Here is a 27,901-nt window from a genome sequence, read left to right as displayed (position 1 = left end):
CGAACTCTTAGTTGTGGCATGCGGGATCTAATTCCCTGACCAGGGGTCGAATCCAGGCCCTCTGAATTGAGAGCATGAAGTCTTAGCCACTGGACTACCAGGGAAGTCCCTCTTTCTATTTATTTTTATCTTCTAGGCCCCTCAGCCTTGGCCTGAGTTCCCATCCCCTGTCATCTCTCTCTTGGGTGACTGTACTGATGTCCTGGTGGGTTTTTGCTTGTAACTCCCTTCCTTTTCAATCTATCCTTCACACTGCTGCCAGAGTTCTCAGAGGATCCAGAACCTCATCAGGACCTCATCAGGAGGGCACACACCAGCTATTTGGTACAGAAAGCCAGCAACAGACAGTTCCCTTCGAGATCACAAGGAAGAGAAACTTATCTGCATACCAGCAGAATAAAGTCCATCATGTCCCCTAGGTCATACACTTCAAAGAGTTACAGAGAGTAGGCCTCCCAGGAGGTGTATCAGTTAGGGTCTTTGGATGCCAGCAACACAAATCTACTATGGCCAACTTCATCAGGAAAGAAACATAGCAGAAAGACAGTGTCCAGGTGAAGCACAAGAACCTGAACAGCTCTAAGGCACAGCTTCTTTGAGCTGTTGCCATCAAGAGGAATCAGCTCTAATATGTCTCTGTCTGGTGTCCTACCATCCAAGATTCAAATTCCAGAGGGAGAAAGTCTCTATGGGACCGAGGCAATTGACAGCATCTTGTGGCAGGGTGGAGTTGGGGGGAGGTCACCACTTTGACCAACAATCCCACCAAGACTGCATCTGGCAGAGGAGGGTCAGTTCCTAAAGGGAGTTTGTGGGGCTGCAACCAAAAGGAGGATGCATAGGCAGTGTGGTAGCAAAAAGCAAGAACTCCAGAGCCTTCTACATTCCTGTCTATCTGAACAGGATACAGGCAAATGGCAGTTTTAGTTTCCTGGAAACTAAGTGATCTAAAAATACAAAGAACAAATTTCCTTGTATCCGTCTCTGACTGGGCCTTCTCAAAGGTTTTATCACCAGAACCAATGGCAGGTCAGGCTGTCTCCCTGTTGAGTGTACATGGGCTTTAATGGGACCCTCACCTTCACATATTCCACATGAGTGGTCTAGCTCTGTCCAGGTTAGCATGTGTGACAAAGCGTGATGCACCAGCGCCCCAGGGAGGAGTCCTCTGTGACCAAGAAGGCCCCACAGTGGCGCTGGAGGTATCCATGATCCCCATTGAACAGGCATCACTGGGAGTGCGGGGGCTGAACAAGAGGACACCTTCACCTCCTCACCTTCCTCTTAAGCATCTCTGTCATGGCTAGAGTAAAGGTGCAGCACTTCTGGCACAGGCTGGAACCTGGAGCAATTAGGCTCCAATCATACAAAATAAATGGGCAGAAATAATGTAGGAAATCCCGGGGATCCTGGATCATGTGGGGAGCACAGAGCTAAAACTCCAAGACAACTGAGCCTCTACTGGTCTTGCTTGCACCATCAGAGGTGAACATGTGCATCTGAACTGGGCAGGAATCAAAGGAAAGTGTCTCTATATGTTCAGGTGAAGGTAGCTGCACAATAACCTAGGGGATCACCTGGATCCCTGCCCCCATCTACCCCAGAAAGGAAGTCATGCGGTGCTGGGTCATGGCAGTGGGGTTACAGAGGCCAAAGGGAATGTCCTACTAGGCTGCTGACTGTCAGGATGGGGGTTTATACCCATTTCCTGTGTAGATTCCCAAGAGCCTGTAGGTGTTGTAATGTCCAGTTTCTTGAATTCAAAACATCGGTTCAACCTTGAAGGGAAAGGTGAAAATGGGCACCAGTCCCCGAAGCAGGTAGAGTCTATCAAGGATGGGTTAGTTTGGAGCCTGAACAAGAAGACTGCCATGTGAACAGACCCTCTTTTTTCAGAGCATGGGGCTTTCTCCCGAGATAGGGCTGGTCTTGAAACAGCAGATCTATCATTTTCACATGAGACTCCTGCAAACCCAAACCAGGGTGCCCTTCCATGTGTCTGTGCTGCCGCCATGCTCATCTTTCTGCGGCTCCATCTGGCAAATGCCTGCTCGCCCTTTAAGACCGAGTGCAAACCCCGTTCTTCATGAAGACTGACACTCTCCTCCAGGAACAGTCTGTGCCTCCTCTTTTCTCTCATGACATTCAACATACACTTCTAATATAACATTAGTGATTTGCATTTAATTGTATACTTAGTCTTCTGACTTCCCCACTGAATTGTACACATGTGTAAGGTGAGCTGCTTTTTGTGGCCCTCTAGATTCCCTGCTAGTGTTCTATGGGGGCCCTAGAGAAAGCAGGTGGGTCTAACTGAGCACGAAATGGATGGGGGAAGGTGAGTGAGCTCAGAAACTCCAGGCTTCCTTCAACCTAAAGTTCCATCCAGTGCATCAAATATTGTATATGCCAAGGAAAGATTTAAAATTTAATTCACACTCCCCCACACACAACACATTTCTGTTACCTGTATGATGTGATCATTGTAGAACTGGCCCTCAGACACTGATACTTGGTAAATGCTTTGCCCAAAGCACGGTGGATGATCGTTCACATCTTGGATGAAGACTGCTACTTTGCTGTAGGCTCTATGCTCCCTACTTTCAGCTAAAACGATGAGCTGAACTTCATTTCTGACTTCAAAATCCAGAAACTTGGGTTCTTGCACAGTGAGTTCTCCTATTTTTATTTCCAGAGAGAAAAAAAAAAAAAGAAAGGAAAATTATTTTATTTAAAAAGTCTCAAATCACCTTTGACCCAAATGCTCACACGCTTACCTGTCCCTCAACTCCTCCCACTGGCTGGGCCCCCTTTCCTAGTGCCCGGGGTCATTGTGAAAAAAGGTGAGAACAGGCAGACATTTACACGGTTCAAACATGTAGGAGGGGGGCTTCCCTGGTGGCACAGTGGTTGAGAGTCCGCCTGCCGATGCAGGGGACACGGGTTCGTGCCCCGGTCCAGGAAGATCCCACATGCCGCGGAGCGGCTGGGCCCGTGAGCCATGGCTGCTGAGCCTGCACGTCCGGAGTCTGTGCTCCGCAACGGGAGAGGCCACAACAGTGAGAGGCCCGCGTACCGAAAAAAATAAAACATGTAAGAGGGAAAGAAGCCATGAATATCTGAAATCTGGGCGCTCTCTCTTAAGTCATCTTTCTGTCCCCATATTTAGCCCATGTCTGCAAAGTCCGCCTTTCAAACATCTCCTGAATCCACCCTCTCCATCTCCCTGCTGCTGTCCTCCTCCAAGCCACCAGCATTTCCCACCTTGTCCCCTGTGTTAGTCTACTTAGTTGGCCTCCCCACTCAACCAGTTCCCATTCTGAATTAAATAATAAAAAACAACACTGTGACTGTCCTGCATAAAACCCTTGATTGGCTTCCACAGCAATTATGATGAAGTTCAGCATTTTTAGCCTCCCCAGGACCACCTGCTCCAACCTCTCCCACCTGAGAAATCTCATTCTTCTCTTTCTCCCCTTTGCCCTGTCTGCTCTGGCTGTAAGACTCATAATGCTCTGTTCCTCAAACGTTCATTTCAGAATTGTCCTGCAGGCCTTTCCATCCACCTGGAATTGTCCCCACTTCTGTGCATCCTCAGGGTTCTTTCCAGACCACCCAGCCCTGTACCATCACCACGTCTGCCCCCAACAGACTCTCCAAAAGTGCCTGCAGGGCCTTTGCTCACCTATTTCTGCCGAGTTATTCCTCTTGGTTTAGAAGATTCACAAGGTGAGGATGGTTACCTCGTACATCACCATCTCCCAAATCCCTACCTCAGGGTCTGGCACATGGAAGCACCCAATAATATTTATTACACCCCCAGGTAACAAGTAAAACCAGGTGAGGGAAACTGAGCCTTGAGGTTTATGCCCTACACAGGTTTTTCCCCAGACTAAGAAAATTCCTCCCCTGATATAATTCCCTTCTCTAGTTTCTATTCTGTTTTGTTTCTTCCCTTTTACAATTAAATTTCTTACTGAATTTATTATTATTATTATTCCACTGTCATGATTTACTTAGCTCTCACTGTCAGAAATTCTGTCAAATGGAGTCTGCTGAAGTGCGTACTGATTTGGAGTTTGAGAAACCTGAAACCAAGCCTAAACCCTAGCCCTGGCTGCTTCATTTAGGTAAAGCACGTGGCTCCCCCACCACTAAGTTTGTGACCTGTAGTAAGTGACTCAGCTTCTGTCAAGCTGAGTCTCATCTTCTGTAGAATGGGGATATGAATAATGGCTCCATAGGGTTGCTGGGAGAGTGACATAGTGCATGTGTCTCTCACACCCTCCATCAGCAGATATAGATTTAATACCTGTATAAGCTCTGAATGTAGAAGGAGAGCATTTAATAGCTATGGACTATTAAAATTTGCTCTTCTGGTGAAAGAACCTGTACAGTTTCTGGAAATATGACCTGGAAACCACAGTTCTGATTGCTCTATCTGAACAAGTTCCCCTAGAGAACCAACATAGGCTAAGGAAACTTCTGGCTATCATGTACCTACCTGGATACTAATAGTAATCATATCCTATTCTAATAAGTCTAACTTTGGCATTGAGTGTTTTGGGGGGATTTTATTGCTTCTGTTATTAAGAAAAAATAAATATTTATATACTATTGAAGAACTCACTATACTGCCAAATTTAAAACTTCATAAATTCACTTTCATTTATTGTCATCAGATTTAGCTGTCAATTCAGAAAACCAAATTACTTTTACAAACCATGGTCTGATGTTACCAAAACCCCTCTTAGCAAATTTAGAGTAGATTTAAGGATTGGCAGCTGAAGAATCATTAAAATGCATGTTGATGAGCTGCTAATGAAAGAAGATGATTTTTAGAAGTCTCTGTGGAACAAGGGCTGAGCAGAGAAGCCCCAGTCTAGGTGGACCCTAAGCTCTCATCTGGAACTCTGTCTCCACCAAACAGGGCTTTCAGCTTGCTACCATGTTCTGTTACTATTAGTAAAGGAAAATAAAATTGAAACACACACTAAATTGCCAGTGTCACTTAGTAGAAAGTGTGCCAATTACAGTGCAGATCAAAGTGGAGTTTTTAATAAAAGTCTTGTGTTTAGGCTTTGATAATTGGAATTTTGCACTTGGAATGGATCTGCAGTTCTAATGCTTTCCTTGCTTGGTTTTTATTTTTGACATAATAATTGGCACATGCTGTGAAAGTTGTGCAAATAGAAAAGACAATAACCAGTCTGTGAGATGATTCAAGGCTGGCACACCTACTAGATCCACAATTCGCCTTGGACGATCTATGTATATTTTTCTCAGAGACATCAAGGATTTACTGTCACCAGTGAGATGAAAGTACTACTGGGCTCTGTCTAATATATGGGCAGAAGTCCATGCTTTCCTTAGACTAAGAGGCTCACAAATACCAACTTTTTGTTCATTCTTATATGTTAGCATGCCAGTTATATAATAACTTGAGAAGAAAACTGTAGTAATATTTTCCTTCTGATATATGGACTTGTATAGCTTTTGTCCAAGTTTTAAGTACACATCAAAATGAGATTTAGATTCTTCAAATACTCAATGTTTGATAGCATAAGTGAGTTACTTCAGTCAATTACAAACTGTGCATATGCATATGTATACACCCAAAGCAGAATGTGCTGAACATTTATGTTATCCAAAAGCTTTTAAGCTCTCTGCTCTAAAGCTACATCCTTGAAACACTGAAAGTTTGATCATTTTGTTTTATGGTAATCTACCAAATAATGGAATGAAAACCACCATCTGTCATTTACATAGACAATGTTAGTCAAATAGTCAAACTCCAAAATTCCTTCTGGTTTAACCAGTGAATAGTAGATGTTTTTAAATTACAGTGACAAGAAGTTTAGATGCAAAAGTAAACCTGTGGTTTGTGACTATGGAACAGGGCACACGGGCACAACTGGACAGAAAACACAGTTCTCATCAGAGAGCCATCTAATCATAACTTACTAAACCAATAACTAATAAAATGGTTTTCTCGCATTTTACCCTGAGAGCTTGTTTGGAGGTTCTAGCAGGGGAGCGCAGCTACTAGTATACCCTTGACCGAAGAACGGTCCTCCTCTATCGGGGAAGGTCATCCTCTTTGACCAAGCACGCAGCTTCAGGAGGGATGCACATGGAGCAGTGAGGGAGGAAGGGGACACCCGCTTAGCCAGCCAGATCAGCTGAATCAACACTGGCGATCAATGGGGTGACAGATGTTGCAGCCAGATCGCCCTCACATCCTCGCATTTTACCCTGAAGAAAAGTGACTGCAACATTAGAGACCAAATTTACTGATTTGCCATACATACCAGTTTTCTATTTTAACTGGCTTATGTTTTAAAAAATATACATTGATAAAACCTGCGTTAGATGCCTTTAGACACACATTTAATGATTATGTGGCATGAAAGATGAATTTAATATCATAATTAAAGATTCTTAGAAATGTTTCTTGACAGAAGTATGGTAAACTACAGACTGGAATAATCCTCATCATAAAAACAACTAAAATGCTTGATAAATTGTGAGTGTGTGTGTGTGTGTGTGTTGAAATGCACTACTGAGTTGCTACAGTAGTAAGGAATCCTCAGAGGGGGAAAAAATGAAAACAGTAATTTAGGGAGGCAAGCAAGCACTAAGAGCTTGTTTTTGTTCTAAGGGTTTTTAACATAACCTCTTCCTTGACATTCACTTCTGACCACTGCACAGGGTGTGGAAAATAAGGGAAGAAGCCTGAACCCACAAAAGGTGAAAGATCCAATAGGAAAACCAAAATAAAGCTGGTAAACTTAAAGGCTACATATGTTTCAAATTAGTGGTCAATAATAATAAAACAAAAATTAAAAATGAATGCACAGAAACTTGCTTTTCTTGACCTTGATGTCAGTTGAAAGAGATAAGAAGTCTCTGCTGGGAATTCATTAGCTTAAGCCTGAATTTACGGTAGCTATACTATCATAGATATATATATTTTTAAATTCCCCAAAATTAATGTAAGCCATTACATCAGCTTTGCTTGATGAGTGTCTAGGTGATTTGCAGAATCAAAAACACATCCTCCCCTGAGGGAACAAATTCAACCCAGGCTTCAAAGAATCCTCAAAGAAAAAGTTTCCAGGACAATGGAGTAGCTTATAGTTAACAAGCACAAAAATCACAGAGAAGCAAGGCACCATGAATGACAGCCAGCAAATCCATAGATAGCAGAATAAATCTTCAAAGACTTAAGATGCAGAAATTATTGGACACAAAATATGTAATTATTAAATATTTAAATATATAAAAAAGAAGGTTGGAGGCATTAGCAAGGAACAAAAGGTTATTTTTTTAAAAGACCAAAAAGAGTTGAAAAATAACCCAAGATAACCTCTGGAAATGAAAAGTATAGTTCCTTAGGCTGAAGAGAAGAGGCACACAGAGATGAAAAATTTGAAAAAGATGTAGGAGAGAGCGATATGACCCCAATATTTGTCTAACTGGAGTTCCAAAGAAAGGTACAAATAAATGGTATTTAGATCAACAGCTGACTTCTTTTTTGTTTGCTTGTTTGTTTGTTTGTTTGTTTGTGATATGCGGGCCTCTCACTGCCACGGCCCCTCCCGCCGCAGAGCACAGGCTCCGGACACGTAGGTCCAGCGGCCATGGCTCACGGGCCCAGCCTCCCCGTGGCATGTGGGATCCCCCCGGACTGGGGCACGAACCCGCGTCCCCTGCATCGGCAGGTGGACTCCCAATCACTGCGCCACCAGGGAAGCCCAACAGCTGACTTCTTAATGCAACAAGTGGAAACCAGAAGACGGTAGGGTAATATCTTAAATATGATAAGAGAAAATAACTGTGAACCTGGAATTCTAAACCCAGCAAAAATCTCTCTTAAAAACAAGTATTAAAGACTTTTTTAGACAACTAAAATCTGAGAGAGTTTACTGCAACAGACTCTCACAAAAGGATGTACTTTAGGTAGAAGTAAAATGATTCCAGAGGAAAGTCTGAGGTGGAAGAAAGAACAGTTAGCAAAGAGAGTAGCAAAGAAGCAGGTAAATTTTAAAATATTAATAATGCTTAATTTGAAAGAACTAAAATTGTGGTCAAAAATATCTTATAAATTGGAAAAGGGATATTAGAAGTTAAAGAATTCTAAGTCTCCTATATTATTTAGGAGCACGATATTGATTAATGTTAGGCTTTATTTGTAGATGTCAAAATAGCTAGGCTAGGGCTTCCCTGGTGGCACAGTGGTTGAGAGTCCGCCTGCCTATGCAGGGGACATGAGTTCGTACCCCGGTCCAGGAAGATCCCACATGCCGCGGAGCGGCTGGGCCCGTGAGCCATTGCTGCTGGGCCTGCACATCCGGAGCCTGTGATCCACAGTGGGAGAGGCCACAATGGTGAGAGGCCGGTGTACTGCAAGAAAAAAAAAAATAGCTAGGCTAACCACTAAAAGAAAGAAAAAACTGTATAACTTCCAACAAACAGAGAAAAATGGTCATTCTCAGATGATTGTATATATTGAATGTTCAGAAAAATATCAGAATCAATAAGAGTTTACAAGTTTGCTAGATACAAAATCAAAATACAAAAGCTAATTTCAAGTGTACACACCAACACTGTCAGAAAAAGCATTTTGGGGGACTTCCCTGGCGGTCCAGTGGTTAAGACTTCACCTTCCAGTGCAGGGGGTGCAGCTTTGACCCCTGGCTGGGGAGCTAAGATCCCACATGCCTCACAGCCAAAAAACCAAAACATAAAACAGAAGCAATATAGTAACAAATTCAATAAAGACTTTTAAAATGGTCCCTATCAAAATAATCTTTAAAAAAATAATAGAAAAATCATTATTTTCATTTACCTCAGCAAGAAGTATAAAATATTTAGACTAAATCTAGCAAGAAATATGCTATAGAAAATACTTTATTATAATTATTAAAGAAACAGTAATTTTATTAAATTATTAACAAATAATTGGTGTGATTTTCCATATTATTCCTGGATTAGAAGATAATACTGTAAAGGTCCACATTTTCCCCAAACTGATATTTAGAATTAATATAATTCCAGTAAAAATTCCAACAACCTAAATGTCCATTGGTGGATGAATGGATAAAGAAAATGTGGTGTATACCTACAATGACAGATTATTCAGCCTTAAAAAAGAACATCCTGCCATATATGACCTGGGTGAACCTTGAGGATGTATGTTTAGTGAAATGTGCCAGTCACAGAAAAAAGAAATATTACTTGATTCCCCTTATGTGAAGTATCTAAAGTAGTCAAATTCAGAAGCAGAGAGTAGAATAGTGGTTGCCAGGGGTAGGGGCAGGGGAAACAGGGAGTTGCTGGTTAGTGGGAAATGAAGCCTCAGTTATGCAAGATGAGCAGGTTCTAGAGCTCTGCTGCACAGCGCCATGCCTATGGTTAACATACAGTTTTGCCCACTTAAGATGTGTTAAGAGAGTAGATCTCATGTTAAATGTTCTTACAACAATTTTTTAAAAAGTCAATCAAGAAAAGTTTTCGTAGATGATTATTACCTACTATGCATAGCTATGCAGGACTTTGTGAGATTAAAAGAAGGACGCTTTGGCCTGATGATTAAGTTACTTAAATTCTAGATTGGAGCTATATGATTTTTTTGAGATTTGTTGCTGTTGCTGTTGTTGTTGTGAATTAGGGTAAGATTCCACCTGAAATCAAATGTGTATGCCATAGTTATATGGGTTACAGGCATGAAGGTGTGAACAGCTGTATATAATCCCAAAATTCATGAATAAATATCCTTTCCATGGAAAAACAATCCCAGTAGGCATGTGTGTGTGTGTGTGTAAAACTTAACAGGTGGATACACTGCTTTATATTAGAGCTAGATAGACAATAACAGCTAATATACTCATGAGGAAGAATATGAAGATGGGGTAAATATTGTGGGGTTGCTGCTTCCCTGATATGAAGATTTATAAAGCAAATGTAATTAAGGCAGTGTGGTGTCAGTGTGTGGATAGACAAAGAGAAGAATGGAAAAGAGTCGAGAGTCCAGTAAAGTCAGGAAACATGATGTATGACCATGCTGGTACTGCAGATCACAGGGTAATAAGGCCATTGGAATAACTGGGAGTCCTGGTTGAAAAGCAAGAAAGAGAAAGGAAAGGAGAGAAGAGGAGAGGAGAAGAGAGGAAAAGTAAAAAAGAAAAGCTATCTCTAACTCACGTAAAACACAAAAATCAATCCTAGATACACTAAAGATATAAATGTGAAACATAGAAAAACTATAAAAATTTTAAAAGACAATATAAGAATATCTTCATGATCTCAGGGTGGGGAAGAATTTCTTAAACAGCCTACAAAAAAGGCAAGTCATAAAATAAGACTGATTCATTCTAACGTTAAACTCAAAACGTGCCTTAATGAGAGTGAAAGACAAGTCACAAATTATAAAAAAAAACTGTAACAAAAAACAAAGGATAAACACTAATAAAAATATATTAAAAATCCTTACACTTCAGCAAGAAAAACACAAATAACTTAGCAGAAAAATACGCAAAAGATATCAATATGCTTTTCACATAGAAGAAAACAGAAATAGTCAATAAACTATGAAAAAATGCTCAAATATATTTGTACTAAGGGAAATGTAAGTTACAACCACAGTGGGATAACATTTCACACCCACCAGATTGGCAATAGAAAGTAGGACATGAACAACTGTGACAGTTCTCGTTCAATGCTGGTGGAATGTAAAGTCGGATGACCCACTTCATAACACAGTTTGGCACTATCTGTATAGCTGAACATAGGCACCCTCTGAGAAACATGCCCAACCTACACTCTAGGGCCTACAGAACTCCTTACATGTGCACCAGAAGACACATACAAGATTGTTCATTATATCCCCAGACAGAGAAACCTTGCTGTCCATCAACAGTACACTGATAAATAAGCTGTGATATAGACTTACAATAGAATACCGTAAAGCAATGAAAATTAAAGAACCCAGCTACACACATTAACATGGGTGATTCTAACTTTGAATTTAAAAAACTTAATATCAATAGAATACATAGAGTATGAATCCATTTATGTAAATTTCAAAGCAAAATCAATGCTTTTACTATATTCCTATTTCTAGAAATACATTTACTGTTAAGTCACAAGGGGATGATTATCCTTGAATTCTGGGCATTAATCAGTCTAGAGCAGTGGAGAGAAAAGATGCAATCACAAAAGGGCCCAAAGGGAGCATCGGTGATAATGGTGGTGTTCTATTTTATAGCCTTGGCAGCAGGTACATATCATTCTTTGCTATTCTTCCTTAATGTGTTCATAATGGCTTATGCACTACACATCATAGTAAAAATGTAGAGCAAAAAATCAAGCCATAGAGGAGTTCATTCAACATAATTCTATTATGATGTTTAAATCAAAGTAAAACTAATAACACATTTTTTAGGGATTCAAATGGGGTGGGAAAATTATAATGAAGAAAAGGCAGGGATTAATACCAAATTCAGATTACTGATTTGCCAATGACCTCTGGGGTGAAATAAGACAGATGTGAGAGGGAAAGGACACACAGGGGCTTCCTGAGGTTCTAACAGTGTCTCATCTGTGGAGATGGGTGGCAAAGACATGGGCTTTTATTTTACTATTGTCCATTAAACAGTTGTATACCTCAACATATCATCTTGTAGCTATTTCACAATAAAATTTTGAAATACATTTCAACTTAAATAAATGACTACTTAATTAAAAAAATAAAGAGTTTTCTGTGGATGAACTCTTTGAACTAACCCTAGGCATATTTTATCTGCATTTTAATGAGAGACTATAGAAAATAAGGCCAAGCCTGGGCCATGTTATGTGTGTGATGGCGGAAGGATTTGAGTGACCTGGGAAAATGTGCATACTCAACGTTCTCCCTCAACGTTCTAATCTCAGCTCCCTTCCCAGAACCCTCAGACCCCCGACTGCTAGAAACTTAAGGTTTGGTGGTATTTGCAAATGGCCTTCTTGCCAACAGGCTTCCTGCATCACCCTTTAACCAAATGATAAGGTGAAGAGATGAAGACTTCTTGCAGGCTATCTTAGAGACGTTGCTGAGCAAAGGCTGCATGGACCAAAAAGTCATAACGCTACCCTGGATGAGAAGGCTTTTGCTTAAGAAATGACCCCTCTCAATTCTTTCCATGTGCACATAGTATGGATTAAATAAGGCAGTTGTATGGTAATATAGAAATTATTAAAAACATTCTTCTTGAGGTTGACAATGAAGCAGTAGATACATATCCACTACATAGTTGTTAGTTAAAAAAAGTATGTTCCAAATAATCAATTGGTATTCATTTAAAGCACAATAATGGTCTTATTAAAGTTAAATTTAATACATGCTGTATTTGGAAGTAATTTCTTTACCACCACATAGAAACCTTTCCAGCCATCCTTTTTTGTTGCACTGTTGACATTAAGTGGCAAATCAGAAGAATCTCTGATGAAAATTTCCTAAGGCTACACATGTGTGTTTATTTTCAATTCAAACCCATTCTCACTGATCTCCCTACTACATCTCCAATTCTCCCAAATGGATAGGTAAATCATAAATAGAAACCATGTTATCATCAAATAACAAGTAGGGTAGGATAGGTACTGTTTAATTTGGAAATGTGAATAGAATTCTTAAGGAGTACATGTAAACAAATAGTTCTTGATTTCTCATCAGCCAGCATAAAAAACTCTTTGTTGTTTACCTTTTAAATTATTTACCTCTAACAATTTCTACCTTTCAAATCTTGAGTTTTCTTTGCAGAAGTATGTCTTATTAGTAACATTAAGTGGAGCAGAAAATAAAGCTATTAGAAGGTAGAGAAGGATTACCTGAGTTGGAGCACAAGGAAAAAACTCCATCTTCATTTCCACTAAAAATTGAATAGTTAATGTTTTCCCGAACTGAGTCAGTAGCAAAAGCTTTTATAGTCACAATAGAAGTACCTGTAAAAATTAGGTTAAAAAAAAAGAGAGATTTAGGAAAAGAAACTTCAGGAAAAACAAGAGCAAACAGTGAGTGGTTATTATTTGCCTATTATATTTTCACTTGTCTTTCAGTCAATGATTATTTATTTAGTGTCTTCAAAAAGCCAAGCCCCATGCTAGGTGCTGGGGATATAGCAACAAACAAGGTAGAAAAGATCTCTGTCTTCTTGATGGTTATTAACTGATGGAAGGAGATGAACAATAAGTCATTAAAGAAATACATAATCAAGGTAGATTTCAGATATGCTAAGTTCCCTGAAAAGAAATAAACAAGGTTATGTGATATAAAATACTTTTTCTGCAGGGAGGTGGATACCCCTTTGCAGAGGCCACAGAGGAATGACATTCCAGTTGAACTGTGAAGCATGAGAAGCCATAGAAAGAGTGGGAAGAAAATGATTCTAGGAGAGGGAAGAGCAGCACAGAGGCCCTGGGCTGGGAGAGGGCTTGGTTTGGTGAGGCACAGTGTGTAGGGGAAATGTGGATGGTGAAGACAGTGTCGAGGTGGGAGGGACTAGATTTTACTCTAAGTGCAATGGGAAGATATAGAAGCATTTAAAGGAAATAAGTAAAATCATCTGATTTACTTTTAAAAGGCATCAATCTCACTGCTGTCTGGACAACAAGGAGCTGTAAGAAAGGAAAAGAAATACTGCAATAGACCATGCAAGAGACAACAACCTAGGATAGTGGGGGGTGGGGATGAAAAGAAGGGGACAAATTAGAGACATATGCTGACACATTTCCCTGAACATTGCATGGGATGTGGGAAAGGAGGTAACAAGGGTATAAATATAAGAAATCTTCCTTTAACCAGTTTACAGTAGACTTGTAGGTAAAAGCAACCCAACTAGAAAGTAACCAAGGTCTTAACTGCATGATACAGATTCATTCAAGAATTGTTAAGCTAGGGCAGGGGCAGTAAAGAGATAACTTCAAGGGAAAAACAGAAATTGATTTAGGGGTAGGAATTAGAGAAGAAAGAAGGAAGTCATGTCAGTTTCTAGGAAACAGACTGATCACCAGCATAAGAGAAGAATTAGTAAGGACTGACAGAGATAATAAGAAAATTGGTATGATTAGAACTGCAATTTCACTGGGAGGATTTTCAAAAATCCATCTTGGCCCCAAGTTAGAACCTTGCCATCTTTGTTTATGATATCTTATGCCCTTTGCTGCTCACCTCTGCTTTGCTTCCTGTCTTGGTTGTCCATTTGTCTCCCTCCTATGACTGCCTGTTCTGTTTTATTTTTAAGTATTTTTATTTAATCAACTTTATTATGGTAAAACTTACTTACAATAATATACACATAGTTTAAGTATATAGTTCTATATACTACACATGCCTATATATGACTATACACACCTGTAACAACTATACACACCTATGTAGCCACCATCACAGTCAAGATGTAGAATATTTCTACCACTTCAAAAAGTTCTCTCAGACCCTTGGACAGTCTACATTTGTTTATCCATTACTTACATATGGGCATTTGGGTTGTTTTCAGTATGGGGTTTATGAATAAAGTTGCTATCAACATTCATGTAAAAGGGTTTGATGGCCACATGTCTTCATTCCTGAGGGTTAAACACCTACAGTAAGTGTATGTTTAACATGCATATACTATTAACTGCCAAACTATTTTCCAAAGTGGCTGTTCCATTTTATTTATTTATTTATTTATTTATTTATTTATTATTGATGTATAGTTGATTTATAATGTATTAGTTTCTGGTGTACAGCAAAGTGATTCACTTATACATATATACACATAATATTTTTCATATTTTTTTCCATTATGGTTTATCACAGGATATTGAATATAGTTCCCTGTGCTATACAGTCAGATCTTGTTTTTTACTGTGGTCGACTACTTTACATTCCTGCTAGCAACATAGGGGAATTCCAGTTGCTGTACATCCACTGGTATTGTCAGTATTTTTAATTTTGGTCATCCTAGTGGGTGTGTAGTGGTGTCTCCCTGTGGATTTAATTTTAACCTCCCTAATGTCTGATGATGTTGAGCATCTTTTCATGTGCTTATTGGCCATTTCCAATCCCCTTTTTAGTTCATCTTTGTACTTTGCCTTCTTGTTCTCTACTTACCCACCACTTCTGATAATTCTTTACTCAACCTGACCCTCTTGTCTTAGGCCTATAACTTATGGCATCTACTTTAGACTCCCACTCTGGCAATGACCCTGCCACTCCTCTTAACTTTCATCCTGACCTATAGGATGCTGCCTACTAGCAAAGACATATTGCACTGAGTGGGAGAGATGGGAATGAGGTGGATTCTGTAGGAGGCTCTCTGACTGCTGAGTATGTATCACTGGGGGCCTGGTATAAGATGGCATCAGCAAAGCACCAGAGGAAAAGTGAAAGGAAACATTTGATAAGGAAACAGGTGTCAGAGATGAGTATACATCAGGGCTTATTAGCTCAGATGCTTTTTGGTAAAAGCAAGAAACATGGACATATATAGGAGCTAGATGGGTGGAGGAGGCCAGAGACTGCCTGATGCAACTAAGGCACTCAGCTTTAACTTATTACTGCCAGCAGGGAAAGCAGGTTTCAGGATACTGTGGATTCTGGTCTTTTCAAGAGAAGGTCAAAAACTGATATTTATTTTCATGTGAAATCTCCCAATTCCCAAATGTCAGAAAATATTTAATTTAGGGAGAGAAAAATAAGCCACCACCTGGGTTGAACAAAATATTGCTGTGGCTTGACTACAGTCCTGTGTCTGGACATTTACCATTTCTGATAGAGAAGATGAATTTCTCCTTTTTTGTTACCAGCCCTTCTAGCTCTTAGATGATGGTACTTATTTGTCACTCATGAATTTGTTCAGAACACATTTGAAGACTGATCTTACCTCTCTGCTAAAATTGAACTAAATTCCATGAGAGCAGAAGAGCTTTTCCATATATTTGTTTTCTATATATTTCTATAAATCTAGATTAGTTTTGCCTCTAAAGTTTCATGTACTTACAAATCATACAATAACTGTCTTCTTTGCCTTAGCACACATTTTTGAGAATCAAGCATGTTGTTGTGTGTATCAACTGTTTGCTGCTTTATATGTTTCAAATGAAGAAACAAGATAAAACCCCAGAAAAACAACGAAGTGAAGTAGGGATAAGCAATCTACCTGATAAAGAGTTCAAGATAATAATCATAAAGATGCTCAAAGAACTTGGGAGAAAAATGGATGAACACAGAAGTTTAACAAACAGTTTGAAAATTTAAAAAACAACCAAAAGGAGATGAATACAATAACTGAAATTTAAAATTCACTGGAATAGGGCTTGCCTCGTGGTGCAGTGGTTGAGAGTCTGCCTGCCGATGCAGGGGACACGGGTTTGTGACCCAGTCCGGGAAGATCCCACATGCCATGGAGCACCTGGGCCCGTGAGCCATGGCTGCTAAGCCTGCACGTCCAGAGCCTGTGCTCCACAATGGGAGAGGCCACAACAGTGAGGGGCCCGCGTACGGCAAAAAAAAAATAATAATAATAATAATTCACTGGAATAAATCAACAGTAGGTTAGATGATACAGAGGAATGGATCACTGACCTGGAAGACAGAGTATCAGAAATCCCTCAAGTTGAACTGAAAAAAAAAAAAAAGGATAAAACAATGAAGATAGTTTAAGCGACCTCTGGGACAGCATCAATATTAACATTCATATTATAGGGGTCCCAGAAGAAAAGAGAGAAAGAAAGGACATATTTGAAGACAAAAAAAACCTGAAGATGTCCTTAACGTGGGAAAGGAAACACAACTCCAGGTCCAGGAAGCACAGAGAGTCCCTAACAGGATCAACACTAAAGAGATGACACTAAGACACGTTGTGATTAAAATGTCAAAAGTTAAAGATAAAAAGAGAATATTAAAAGCAGCAAGGGAAAAACAATGTTGCATACCATGGAATCCCATAAGGCTATCAGCTGACTTTTCAGCAGAAGCTCTGTAGGCCAGGAGGGAGTGGCATGATATAGTTAAAATGATGAAAGAGAAAGACTTACAACCAAGAACACTCTACTCAGCAACAGTCTCATTCAGATTTGAAGGAAAGATCAAAAGTTTTACAGATGAGCAAAAGCTAAAAGAGTTCAGCACCAGGAATCCAACTTTCTAAGATATGGTAAAGGCACTTCTCTAAGCAGGAAAGAGAAGGCTACAGCTAGAAATATGAAAGTTACAAAAGGAAAAATTTCACCGGTAAAGACAAATATAAGTAAAGGTAGTAAATCAACCCCTTATAAAGCCAGAATGAAGGCTAAAAGACAAAAGTAGTCAAATCATCTACATTCACAATAAGTAGTTAAGGGATACACAGAACAAAAAGATGTAAAATATGATGTCAAAAACAGAAAATGTTATGGAGTCAAAATGTAGGGTTGTTAAAATGTATTCAAACTAAGAGATCAGCAACTTAAAATAATTATATATATATATATATATACACACACACATATATGTGTGTGATTTATATACATAGCTGTATATAAGCCACAAACCAAAAATCTATAACAGATACAACACAAAACAGAGAAAGGAATCCAAATATAGCATTAAGACAGTCATCACAAGGGCAGAGAGCAAAAAGAAAAAAAGGAACAGAAAGAACTACAAAAACAACCACCAAACAATTAACAAAATGGCAATAAGACATACCTATCAATAATTACTTTAAATGTAAATGGATTAAATGCTCCAATCAAAGACATAGAGTGGCTGAATGAATATAAAAACAAGACCCAAATATATTCTGCCTACAAGAGACCTGCTTCAATCTAAAAACACACATAGATTGAAAGTAAGGGGATGGAAAAAAGTATTACATGCAAATGAAAATGAAATGAAAGCTAGGGTAGCAGTACTTTATATCAGACAATATAAGCTTTAAAACAAAGACAGTAATAAGAGACAAAGAGGGACATTACAGAATGATAAAATGATTATTCCAAGAAGATATAACAATTGTAAATATATATGCACCTAAAATAAGAGCACCTAAATATGTAAAGAAAATATTAACAGACATAAAAGGAGTAATTGACAGTAAAACAATAATAGTAGCAGACTTTAACACCCCATTTACCTCAATAGAGAGAAAATCCAGACAGAAAATCAATAAGGATATACCAGTCTTAAGCAACACATTAGACCGGGTAGACTTACTAGATATGTATAGAACATTCCACACCAAAGCAGCAGAATACACTTTATTTTCAAGTGCTCATCAATAGATGAATGGATAGAGAAGATGTGATATATATGTGCAATGGAATATTGCTCAGCCTTAAAAAGAAGGAAATCTTGGCAGTTGTGACAATATGGATGCAAATAAATCAGGCAGAGACTGACAAATACTATAGGATTTCACTTACATGTGGAATATAAAAAATAAAACAAATGAACAAACATAACCAAACAGAAACTGAATCATAGATACATACAAAGAACAAACAGGTGGTTGCCAGAAGGGAGGAGAGAAATAGGTGAGGGAGATTACAAGGTACAAATTTCAGATACAAAATAAATGAGTCATGATTTTGAAATGTACAGCGTGGGGAATATAGTCAATAATTATGTAATATCTCTGTATGGTGACAGATGACAACTAGAATTATAATGGTGATAATTTTGAAATGTATAGATATATCTAATTGCTGTGTCATGTACCAGGAACTAACATATTGTCATAGGTCAATTATACTTCAAAAACGAACAAACAAACACATAAAAAAGATCAGACTTGCGGTTACCAGAGGCAGGGTCATGGTGGGTAGGGGAATTGGATGAAGGTGGTCAACAGGTACAAACTTCCAGTTACAGGATAAATAAATACTAGGAATGTGATGTACAGCAGGTTAAATAGAATTAACACTGCTCTATGTTACATATAAAAGTTGTTAGGAGAGTAAATGCTAAGAGCTCTTATCATGAGGAGAAAATATTTTTTTCTATTTCTTTAGTTTTATATCTATGTGAGATAATGGATGTTCACTTAACTTATTGTAGTAATCATTTCATAATGTATCTAAGTCAAATTATGATGCTGTACACCTTAAACTTATACAGTGTTGTATGTTAATTATAGCTCAATAAAACTGGAAGAAAAATATTGTTCCTTTGTACACCTATTAAGCAGGTGCTTAATAAGTATGGAAAGATGGGAGGTAATAGAGGAGACAGAGAGAGGAAGTAAGGAAAAGAGGTGATCACTGAAGTGTTACAGGCTGGGAGATTAGAAAAATGCTTCTCTGCCTTCAAGACTGTTCTAAAACAACAGCAACTATTTTTTTGTTTTAATTATTCAATGCAAGAACACCACTTCTGATAGTGGGATTTGCAGTAGTTAAAAAAAAAATAGCACCTATTTGAGATCTCTACTGGGTTTCCTCATTGAATCCTACTGTGGAGAGCCTAGGAACAAGCTTGAAACCCATCCTGATACAGTCCATAGTAAAGACAATCCATAAATGAAGTCAAATTGACATATTTTTTTTTCCGGATAGGTAAAAGGTTTTCACTAAAAAGAAAAGAAGAAAGAAAAGGCCTTGGAACAGACAATATTTTCCCCAGGAGCCTTTTAAACACTTAACACTCAAAGAAAAATGCAACGATCACTATAAATATTAAAAGAAACATGTATGTGATACTGGCCACAAAACTGAAAATGCAGTGGAAAAGGCATAAAACAATATCCATAATGGAGAAAGAACAGGAAAACCAAAACTGGATGTGTTACTCTGTACTTTATTTTAAACATTATGTTTAAAATAAACTGTGATAAAGTTTAAAAATCATTTATCAGAGTTTCCAAATGATTATTCTTTTCAAGCAAGTTATGAAGTCATTCAGTCACAAAATAAAGGATTTTAATCAATCCTTTTCAGTCAAGTTACTACATATGTTGAGAATGCTTAAAATTGCATTATAATCTGATGCTCACTTTGTTACATTTCAGGAGACCTTGTTAATATTAAAATGTCTTACATTTTGGTAGGAGTATGCCTTCCCAATAGTGCAGTACATTTTATCTTCAGTGCTAAATCACAATTCTGTGCTTCCTGATACAATTTATTTTTTAAACACAGGAAATTTTATTTCAACTGGCTTGTCACATATTCTTAACAATGGCAGTAAGAAGAGAAACGGCCACAATGGCAAGATGTACGGTCTTGCTGATGGCCTTTTCTTCACGGGTTAGAATGCTTATTATATGCCCAATCACAAAAGAAAACATGGAGATTGCTTGCATGTAAAAGAACAAAGATGAGAGCAGAAGTGCAAATAAGAATCACATATGGCCTCTCTCATGAAAGGAACAATCCTATTTTTATTGCAAATAAAATGTTCATAATATCAAATGGAACAGTAGCACACAAAAAATATCATTCAATGAAATACTACAAATTAGATGCTGAAGTCAGCAAAGAGATTAAATCTGAGATTGCCTGAGAAAATAGGAAATAACTAAAGGGTCTGGAATTCTTCTAGGTCTTCCCTTATTGTACAGATTTTAAGTAAAAGTCTGTCTCTGGGCATATGGATAAAACTTACAATTACTGCTCACTTCACATCAAGTAAAAATGGTAAAACATGAAAAACAATACTGAACATTCCAACAAATGAAAGCCCAGGACCAGATGGCTTCACAGGCAAATTCTATCAAACATTTAGAGAAGAGCTAACACCTATCCTTCTCAAACTCTTCCAAAATACAGCAGAGGGAGGAACACTCCAAAACTCATTCTACAAGACCAACATCACCCTCATATCAAAACCAGACAAAGATGTCACAAGGAAAGAAAACTACAGGCCAATACCACTGATGAACATAGATGCAAAAATCCTCAACAAAATACTAGCAAACAGAATCCAACAGCACATTAAAAGGATCATACACCATGATCAATTGGGGTTTATCTCAGGAATGCAAGGATTCTTCAATATACACAAATCAATTAATGTGATACACCATATTAACAAACTGAGGGATAAAAAACATACGATCATCACAATAGATGCAGAAAAAGCTTTTGACAAAATTCAACACCCATTTATGATAAAAACCCTCCAGAAAGTAGGCATACAGTGAACTTACATCAACATAATAAAGGCCATATATGACAAACCCACAGCCAACCTTGTCCTCAATGGTGAAAAACTGAAACCATTTCGACTAAGATCAGGAAGAAGACAAGGTGGCCCACTCTCACCACTCTTATTCAACATAGTTAGGAAAGTTTTAGCCACAGCAATCAGAGAAGAAAAAGAAATAAAAATAATCCAAATCAGAAAAGAAATAAAACTGTCACTGTTTGCAGATGACATGATACTATACATAGAGAATCCTAAAGACACTACCAGAAAACTACTAAGGTAATCAATGAATCTGGTAAAGTAGCAGGATGCAAAATTAATGCACAGAAATCTCTTGCATTCCTATACACTAATGATGAAAAATCTGAAAGAGAAATTAGGGAAACACTCACATTTACCATTGCAACACAAAGAATAAAATACCTAGGACTAAACCTACCTAATGAGACAAAAGAACTGTATGCAGAAAACTACAAGACACTGATGAAAGAAATTAAAGATGATACAAACAGATGGAGAGATATACCATGTTCTTGGATTGGAAGAATCAACATTGTGAAAATGATTCTACTACCCAAAGCAATCTACAGATACAAATCAATACCTATCAAACTACCACTGGCATTTTTCACAGAATTAGAACAAAAATTCTCACAATTTGTATGGAAACACAAAAGACTCCAAATAGCCAAAGCAATCTTGAGAATGAAAAACGGAGCTGGAGAAATCAGGTTCCCACACTTCAGACTATACTACAAATCTACAGTAATCAAGACAGTATGGTACTGGCACAAAAACAGAAATATAGATCAATGGAACAGGATAGAAAGCCCAGAGATATACCCATGCACGTATGGTCACCTTATATTTGATAAAGGGGGAAAGAATATACAATGGAGAAAAGACAGCCTCCTCAATAAGTAGTGCTGGGAAAACTGGACAGCTACATGTAAAAGAATGAAATTAGAACACTCCCTAACACCATACACAAAAATAAACTCAAAAGAGATTAAAGACCTAAACATAAGGCCAGACACTATAAAACTCTTAGAGGAAAACATAGGCAGAACACTCTATAACATAAATCACAGCAAGATCCTTTTTCACCCACCTCCTAGAGAAATGGAAATAAAAACAAAAATAAACAAATGGGACCTAATGAAACTTAAAAGCTTTTGTACAGCAAAGCAAACCATAAACAAGATGAAAAGACAACTCTCATAATGGGAGAAAATATTTGCAAATGAAGCAACTGAGAAAGGATTAATCTCCAAAATTTACAAGCAGCTCATGCAGCTCAATATCAAAAAAAAAAAAAAAAACAATCCACAAATGGGCAGAAGACCTAAATAGATATTTCTCCAAAGAAGATATACAGATTGCCAACAAACATATGAAAGAATGCTCAACATCATTAATCATTAGATAAATGCAAATCAAAACTACAATGACGTATCACCTCACGCCAGTCAGAATGGCCATCATCAAAAATCTAGAAACAATAAATGCTGGAGAGGGTGTGGAGAAAAGGAAATCTTCTTGCACTGTTCATGGGAATGTAAATTGATACAGCCACTATGGAGGTTCCTTAAAAAACTAAAAGTAGAACTACCATACGACCCAGCAATCCCACTACTGGACATATACCCTGAGAGAACCATAATTCAAAAAGAGTCATGTACCATAATGTTCACTGCAGCTCTATTTACAATAGCCAGGACATGGAAGCAACCTAAGTGTCCATCAACAGATGAATGGATAAAGAAGATGTGGCACATATATACAATGGAATATTACTTAGCCATAAAAAGAAACGAAATTGAGTTATTTGTAATGAGGTGGATGGACCTAGAGTCTGTCATACAGAGTGAAGTAAGTCAGAAAGAGAAAAACAAATACCATATGGTAACACATATATATGGAATCTAAAAAAAGAAAAAAAATTGTTCTGAAGAACTTAGGGGCAGGACAGGAATAAAGACGCAGATGTAGAGAATGGACTTGAGGACACGGGGAAGGAGAAGGGTAAGCTGGGCGAAGTGAGAGAGTGGCATGAACTTATACATACTACCAAATGTAAATAGACAGCTAGTGGGAAGCAGCCGCATAGCACAGGGAGACCAGCTCAGTGCTTTGTGTCCACCGAGATGGGTGGGATAGGGAGGGTGGGATGGAGATGTAAGAGGGAGGAGATATGGGGATATATGTATATGTATAGTTGATTAAGCAGAAACTAACATACCATTGTAAAGCAATTATACTCCAATAAAGATGTAAAAAAAAAGTACTGTACCTTCAATTTCCATGAGGTAAGTGAAACATAGAAGCATTTGCTTTTTACATTTTTAGGCTTTTATGAGTTTCATTTTAAGTCTAACATTGCGTAAAAATGTATAACACATTTAATGTTCTTGTTCTTTTCTTCTTTACAAAAATACTGTTAAAACACTACCCACCTACAGCAACAGTGAACTATTCATTTAAAGGCAGAATTATATAACAATAAATGCACTGGGAGTATAAAAATCAATATTTGTGGATATATTTAGGTAAAATAATTATGAGAACTTTTATTTAGAGTTGTTCCTGAGTAAATAATTCTAGAGTTTTACTTTTGTTATTTCTAAGCAATGAAAACATTTTCTTATAGATGACTGACTTGAGAAATATTTTTTAAAACATTTGGATGATTTTTGAAATATCTGTTATCTCTTAAATGTCCAGCCACTGAAACAGTTGAACATATTTCAGTCATTTAAGAAAAAAAAGTGGGAGTCACATCAGCAAGATGACTGAATAGAGAACCTTAGATCTAGTCCCCCATAGAGATATAGTCTAACAACAAGAGTAGATGGTCCAAAAGTCTTTATGAAAACTCCAGGCCAAAAGGGAGTGGGATGATTTATTCAAAGTGCTGAAAGAAAAAATTGTCACCAAGAATATTATATCTAACAAAACTGTCCTTCAAAAATGAAGAAGAAATAAAGACCTCCAATAAACAAAAGCTCAGAGAGCTCATCACCACTAGATCTGCCTCAGAAGAAATGCTGGAGGAAGTCCTTCAAGTTGAAATAAAAGGAGTCTAGATAGTAACGTGAAAGCACACAAAAATATAAAGTTCTTTGGTTAAGGTAAATCTACAGACAAATAGCAAATCCTGCAACACTGTAATGGTGGTACATAAATCACTTTTAATTCTGGTATAAAATCTAAAAGATAAAAGCATTAAATATAACTTTAAGTATAAAACTATGTTAATGGACCAATATATAAAAAGATGTAACTTGTGAAATTGATATCATAAAGTGGGAGGGAGAAGTAAAGGAGAAGAGTTTTTGTATGTGATTAAAGTTAAGTTGTTATCAGTTTAAAGTGGATTGCTAAAACTAGAAGATGTTTTATGTAATCCCCATGGTAACCACAAGGAAAACACCTATAGAAGAAACACAAAAGGAAATAAGAAGGAACTCAAAGCTCGACACTTCAAAAAATCAGTGAAATACAAAGGAAGGCAGCAAGAGAACAAAAGAGGGACAAAATAATTACAAAACATACAGAAAACAATTTTAAAATGTCAAAACTAAGTCCCCCCTGATCATAATTACTTTAAACATAAATGGATAAAAAGTCCCCAATTAGGGGCTTCCCTGGTGGCGCAGTGGTTGAGAGTCCACCTGCCGATGCAGGGGACATGGGTTCATGCCCCGGTATGGAAAGATCCCACATGCCACGGAGCAGCTAGCCCCATGAGCCATGGCTGCTGAGCCTGTGCGTCCAGAGCCTGTGCTCCACAATGGGAGAGGACACAACAGTGAGAGGCCCGTGTACCGCAAAAAAAATAAAAATAAAATAAAGTCCCCAATTAAAAAAACACAGTGGCTGAATGGGTTAAAAACAACCCACAAACTCCAACTACATACTGTCTAGAAGACACTCATTTTAGGTATAAGGACACCCATAGGCTGAAAGTGAAAGGATGGAGAAAGATATTCCATGCAAATGGTGCACTAAAGACGACAGGGATGGCTGTACTTATATCAAACAAAATAGAGTTTAAGTCAAAGACTGTCATGAGACAAAGAAGGACATTATATAAAAAAAGGTCTATTCACCAAGAATATGTAGCAATTATAAGTATATATGCACCTAAGAGTACAGCACCTGAACATATGAAGCAAACACTGACAGAAATGAAGGGAGAAATAGATAGTAACACAATAATAGCAGGATATTTCAATTCCCCACTTTCAATAATGGATATATCAACCAAACAAAAGATCAATAAGGAAGCAGAGGACTTGAACAACATTATAGACTAACTGGACCTAAGAGACATACACAGAAGACTTAACCCAACAATAGCAGAATACACATTCTCATGTCTATTAAACATTTCCAAGTGTATCCGCAAGAGCACATGGAACATTCTCCAGGGCATATCACATGTTAGGCCACAGAATCTGGACAAATTTAAGAAGATTATACCAACTATCTTTTCTGACTATGATGGAATGAAACTAGAAATAAACAACAAAGAAAAACTAGAAAATTTACAAATACATGGAAATTAAATAGCATGCTCTTTAACAACTAACAGGTCAAAGAACTAATCTAAAGGAAAATTAGATAATATCTTGAGACAAACGAAACAAAAACACAACATATCAAAACATGAGATGCAGCAAAAGCAGTACTAAGAGGGAATTTTATAGCAGTAACTGCCTACATTAAAAAAGAAGAAAGATTGCAAATCAACAACATAGGTTTATACCTCAAGGATATAGAAAAAGAGGAACAAACTGAAAACAAAGGAAGGAATAAAAAAATAAAGATTAGAGTAGAAATAAATAAAATAGTATAAAAACAATTAAAAATCAATAAAACTTTTATTTTGAAAAAGATCAGTAAAATTGACAATTCTTTAGCTAGAAAAGAAAAAAAGAAGTGAGAAGCCTCAAATAAGAAAAATCAGAAATGTGAAAGGGGACACATTACAACTGATGCCATAGAAATAAAAAGTATCATAAGAGACTACTATGAACAATTATACACCAACAAATTAGATAACTTAGAAGAAATGGATACATTTATAGAAACATACACCCTACCAAAATCAAATCATGAAGAAAGAAAAAATCTGAACAGATCTGTAACTAGTTAGGAGATTGAATCAGTAATCAAAAATCTCCCAGTAAAGAGGAACAGATGGCTTCACTGGTGAATTCTACCAAACACATAAAGTAGAATTAACACCAGTTCTTCTCAAACTCTTCCAAAAAAATTTAAAAGGATAGAACACTTTCAAACTTATTTTATGAGGCCAGCATTACTCTGATACCAAAACCAGACTGAGACACTGCAAGAAAAGAAAACTACACACCAATAGCCCTGGTGAATATAGATACAAAGACCCTCAACAAAGTATTAGCAAACTGAATTAAACAGCATATTAAAATGATCAGGTGCCATAACCAATTGAGACTCAACCCTGGGATTCAATCATTGTTCAACATATGAAAATCAACCACTATGATACACCACATTAATAGAACAAAGGATAAGAAATCACAATACATCAGAAAAAGTGGCAAAATTCAACAATCTCTCAGGATAAACACACTCTATAAACTAGAAGTATTATAAGGAAATTACCACAAAATAATAAAGGCCATATATAAAAAAACCCACAGGTAACAAACATCCTGCTCAATGGTGAAAAACAGAAAGCTTCTCTACTAAGCTCAGGAACAAGGCAATGATGTCCACTCTTGCCAATTCTATGTGATATAGCACTGGAAATCCTAGTCAGGGAAATTAGGTTTTGAAATTAAAGGCATCCAAATCAAAAAAGAAGTAAAATTATCTCTGTTCTCATGACACGATGACATGATCTTATATGTAGCAAACCTTATCCATTCCACAAAAAATCAGTTGCATTTCTATGCACTAACCATGTATAATCAAAAAAAGAAATTAGGGAAACAATTCCAATTAATAGCATCAAAACATAATTAGGAATAAACTTACCCAGGGAGGTGAAAGTCTTATACATTAAAAAAGTACAAAACATTGTTAAAAGTAATGAAAGACAACCCAAATACATGTAAATACATTCTGTGTTCATGGAGTAGAAGACTTAATATTTTTAAAATGTCCGTACTACCCAAAACAATCTACAGAATCAATGCAATTCCTATCAAAATCCCAATGGTATTTTTTGCAGAGATAGAAAAAAAACTTAAGATTCATATGAAATCTCAAAGTACTCTGGATAGCCAAACAATCTTGAGAAAGAAAAGCAATTCTGGAGACCTCACATTCCTGAGTTCAAAACATATTACAAAGCTACAGTAATCAAAACAGTATGGTACTGACATACAGAGAGATATACAGACCAATGGAACAGAATAGAGATGCCACAAATAAACTTTCACATATATTTTCAAATGATCTTTGACAAGGATGCCAAGGCTACACAACAGGGAAAGGATAGTCTAACAAATTGTGTTAAGAAAACTAGATAACTGCAAAATAAATGTATTTGAATATCTTACACCATACTTAAAAAATTAACTAAAAATGAATTTAAATCTCCTAGAAGAAAACATAGGGGTAAAACTTCATGACATTGGATTTGGCAATAATTTCTTGGATATGAGAGCAAAAGTACAGGCAACAAAAGAAAAAATAGATGAATAGGACTACATCAAAATAAAAAGCTTCTATGCAGCAAAGGAAACAATCAACAGAGTG

General features: G+C 37.4%; 1 protein-coding gene across 1 annotated transcript in view; it reads right to left on the bottom strand.

The window, feature by feature from the left end:
- Positions 1–27,901, bottom strand: part of DCHS2 (dachsous cadherin-related 2) — a gene marked incomplete at both ends in the record, with an annotated part of 301,321 nt that overhangs the window by 32,989 nt on the left and 240,431 nt on the right. Inside the window, 2 exons of the mRNA XM_082633895.1 lie at positions 2,468–2,679; positions 12,868–12,981. Coding sequence (XP_082490021.1) covers positions 2,468–2,679; positions 12,868–12,981 — 326 coding nt within the window. The remainder of the gene's footprint in view (positions 1–2,467; positions 2,680–12,867; positions 12,982–27,901) is intronic.

Source organism: Mesoplodon mirus, assembly GCF_964341445.2.
Source record: "Mesoplodon mirus genome assembly, chromosome: 2".
In the NCBI taxonomy this organism is placed as follows: domain Eukaryota; kingdom Metazoa; phylum Chordata; class Mammalia; order Artiodactyla; family Ziphiidae; genus Mesoplodon; species Mesoplodon mirus.
The sequence above is the reverse complement of the archived record's forward strand: the minus strand, read 5'-3'. Positions and strand labels throughout refer to the sequence as shown.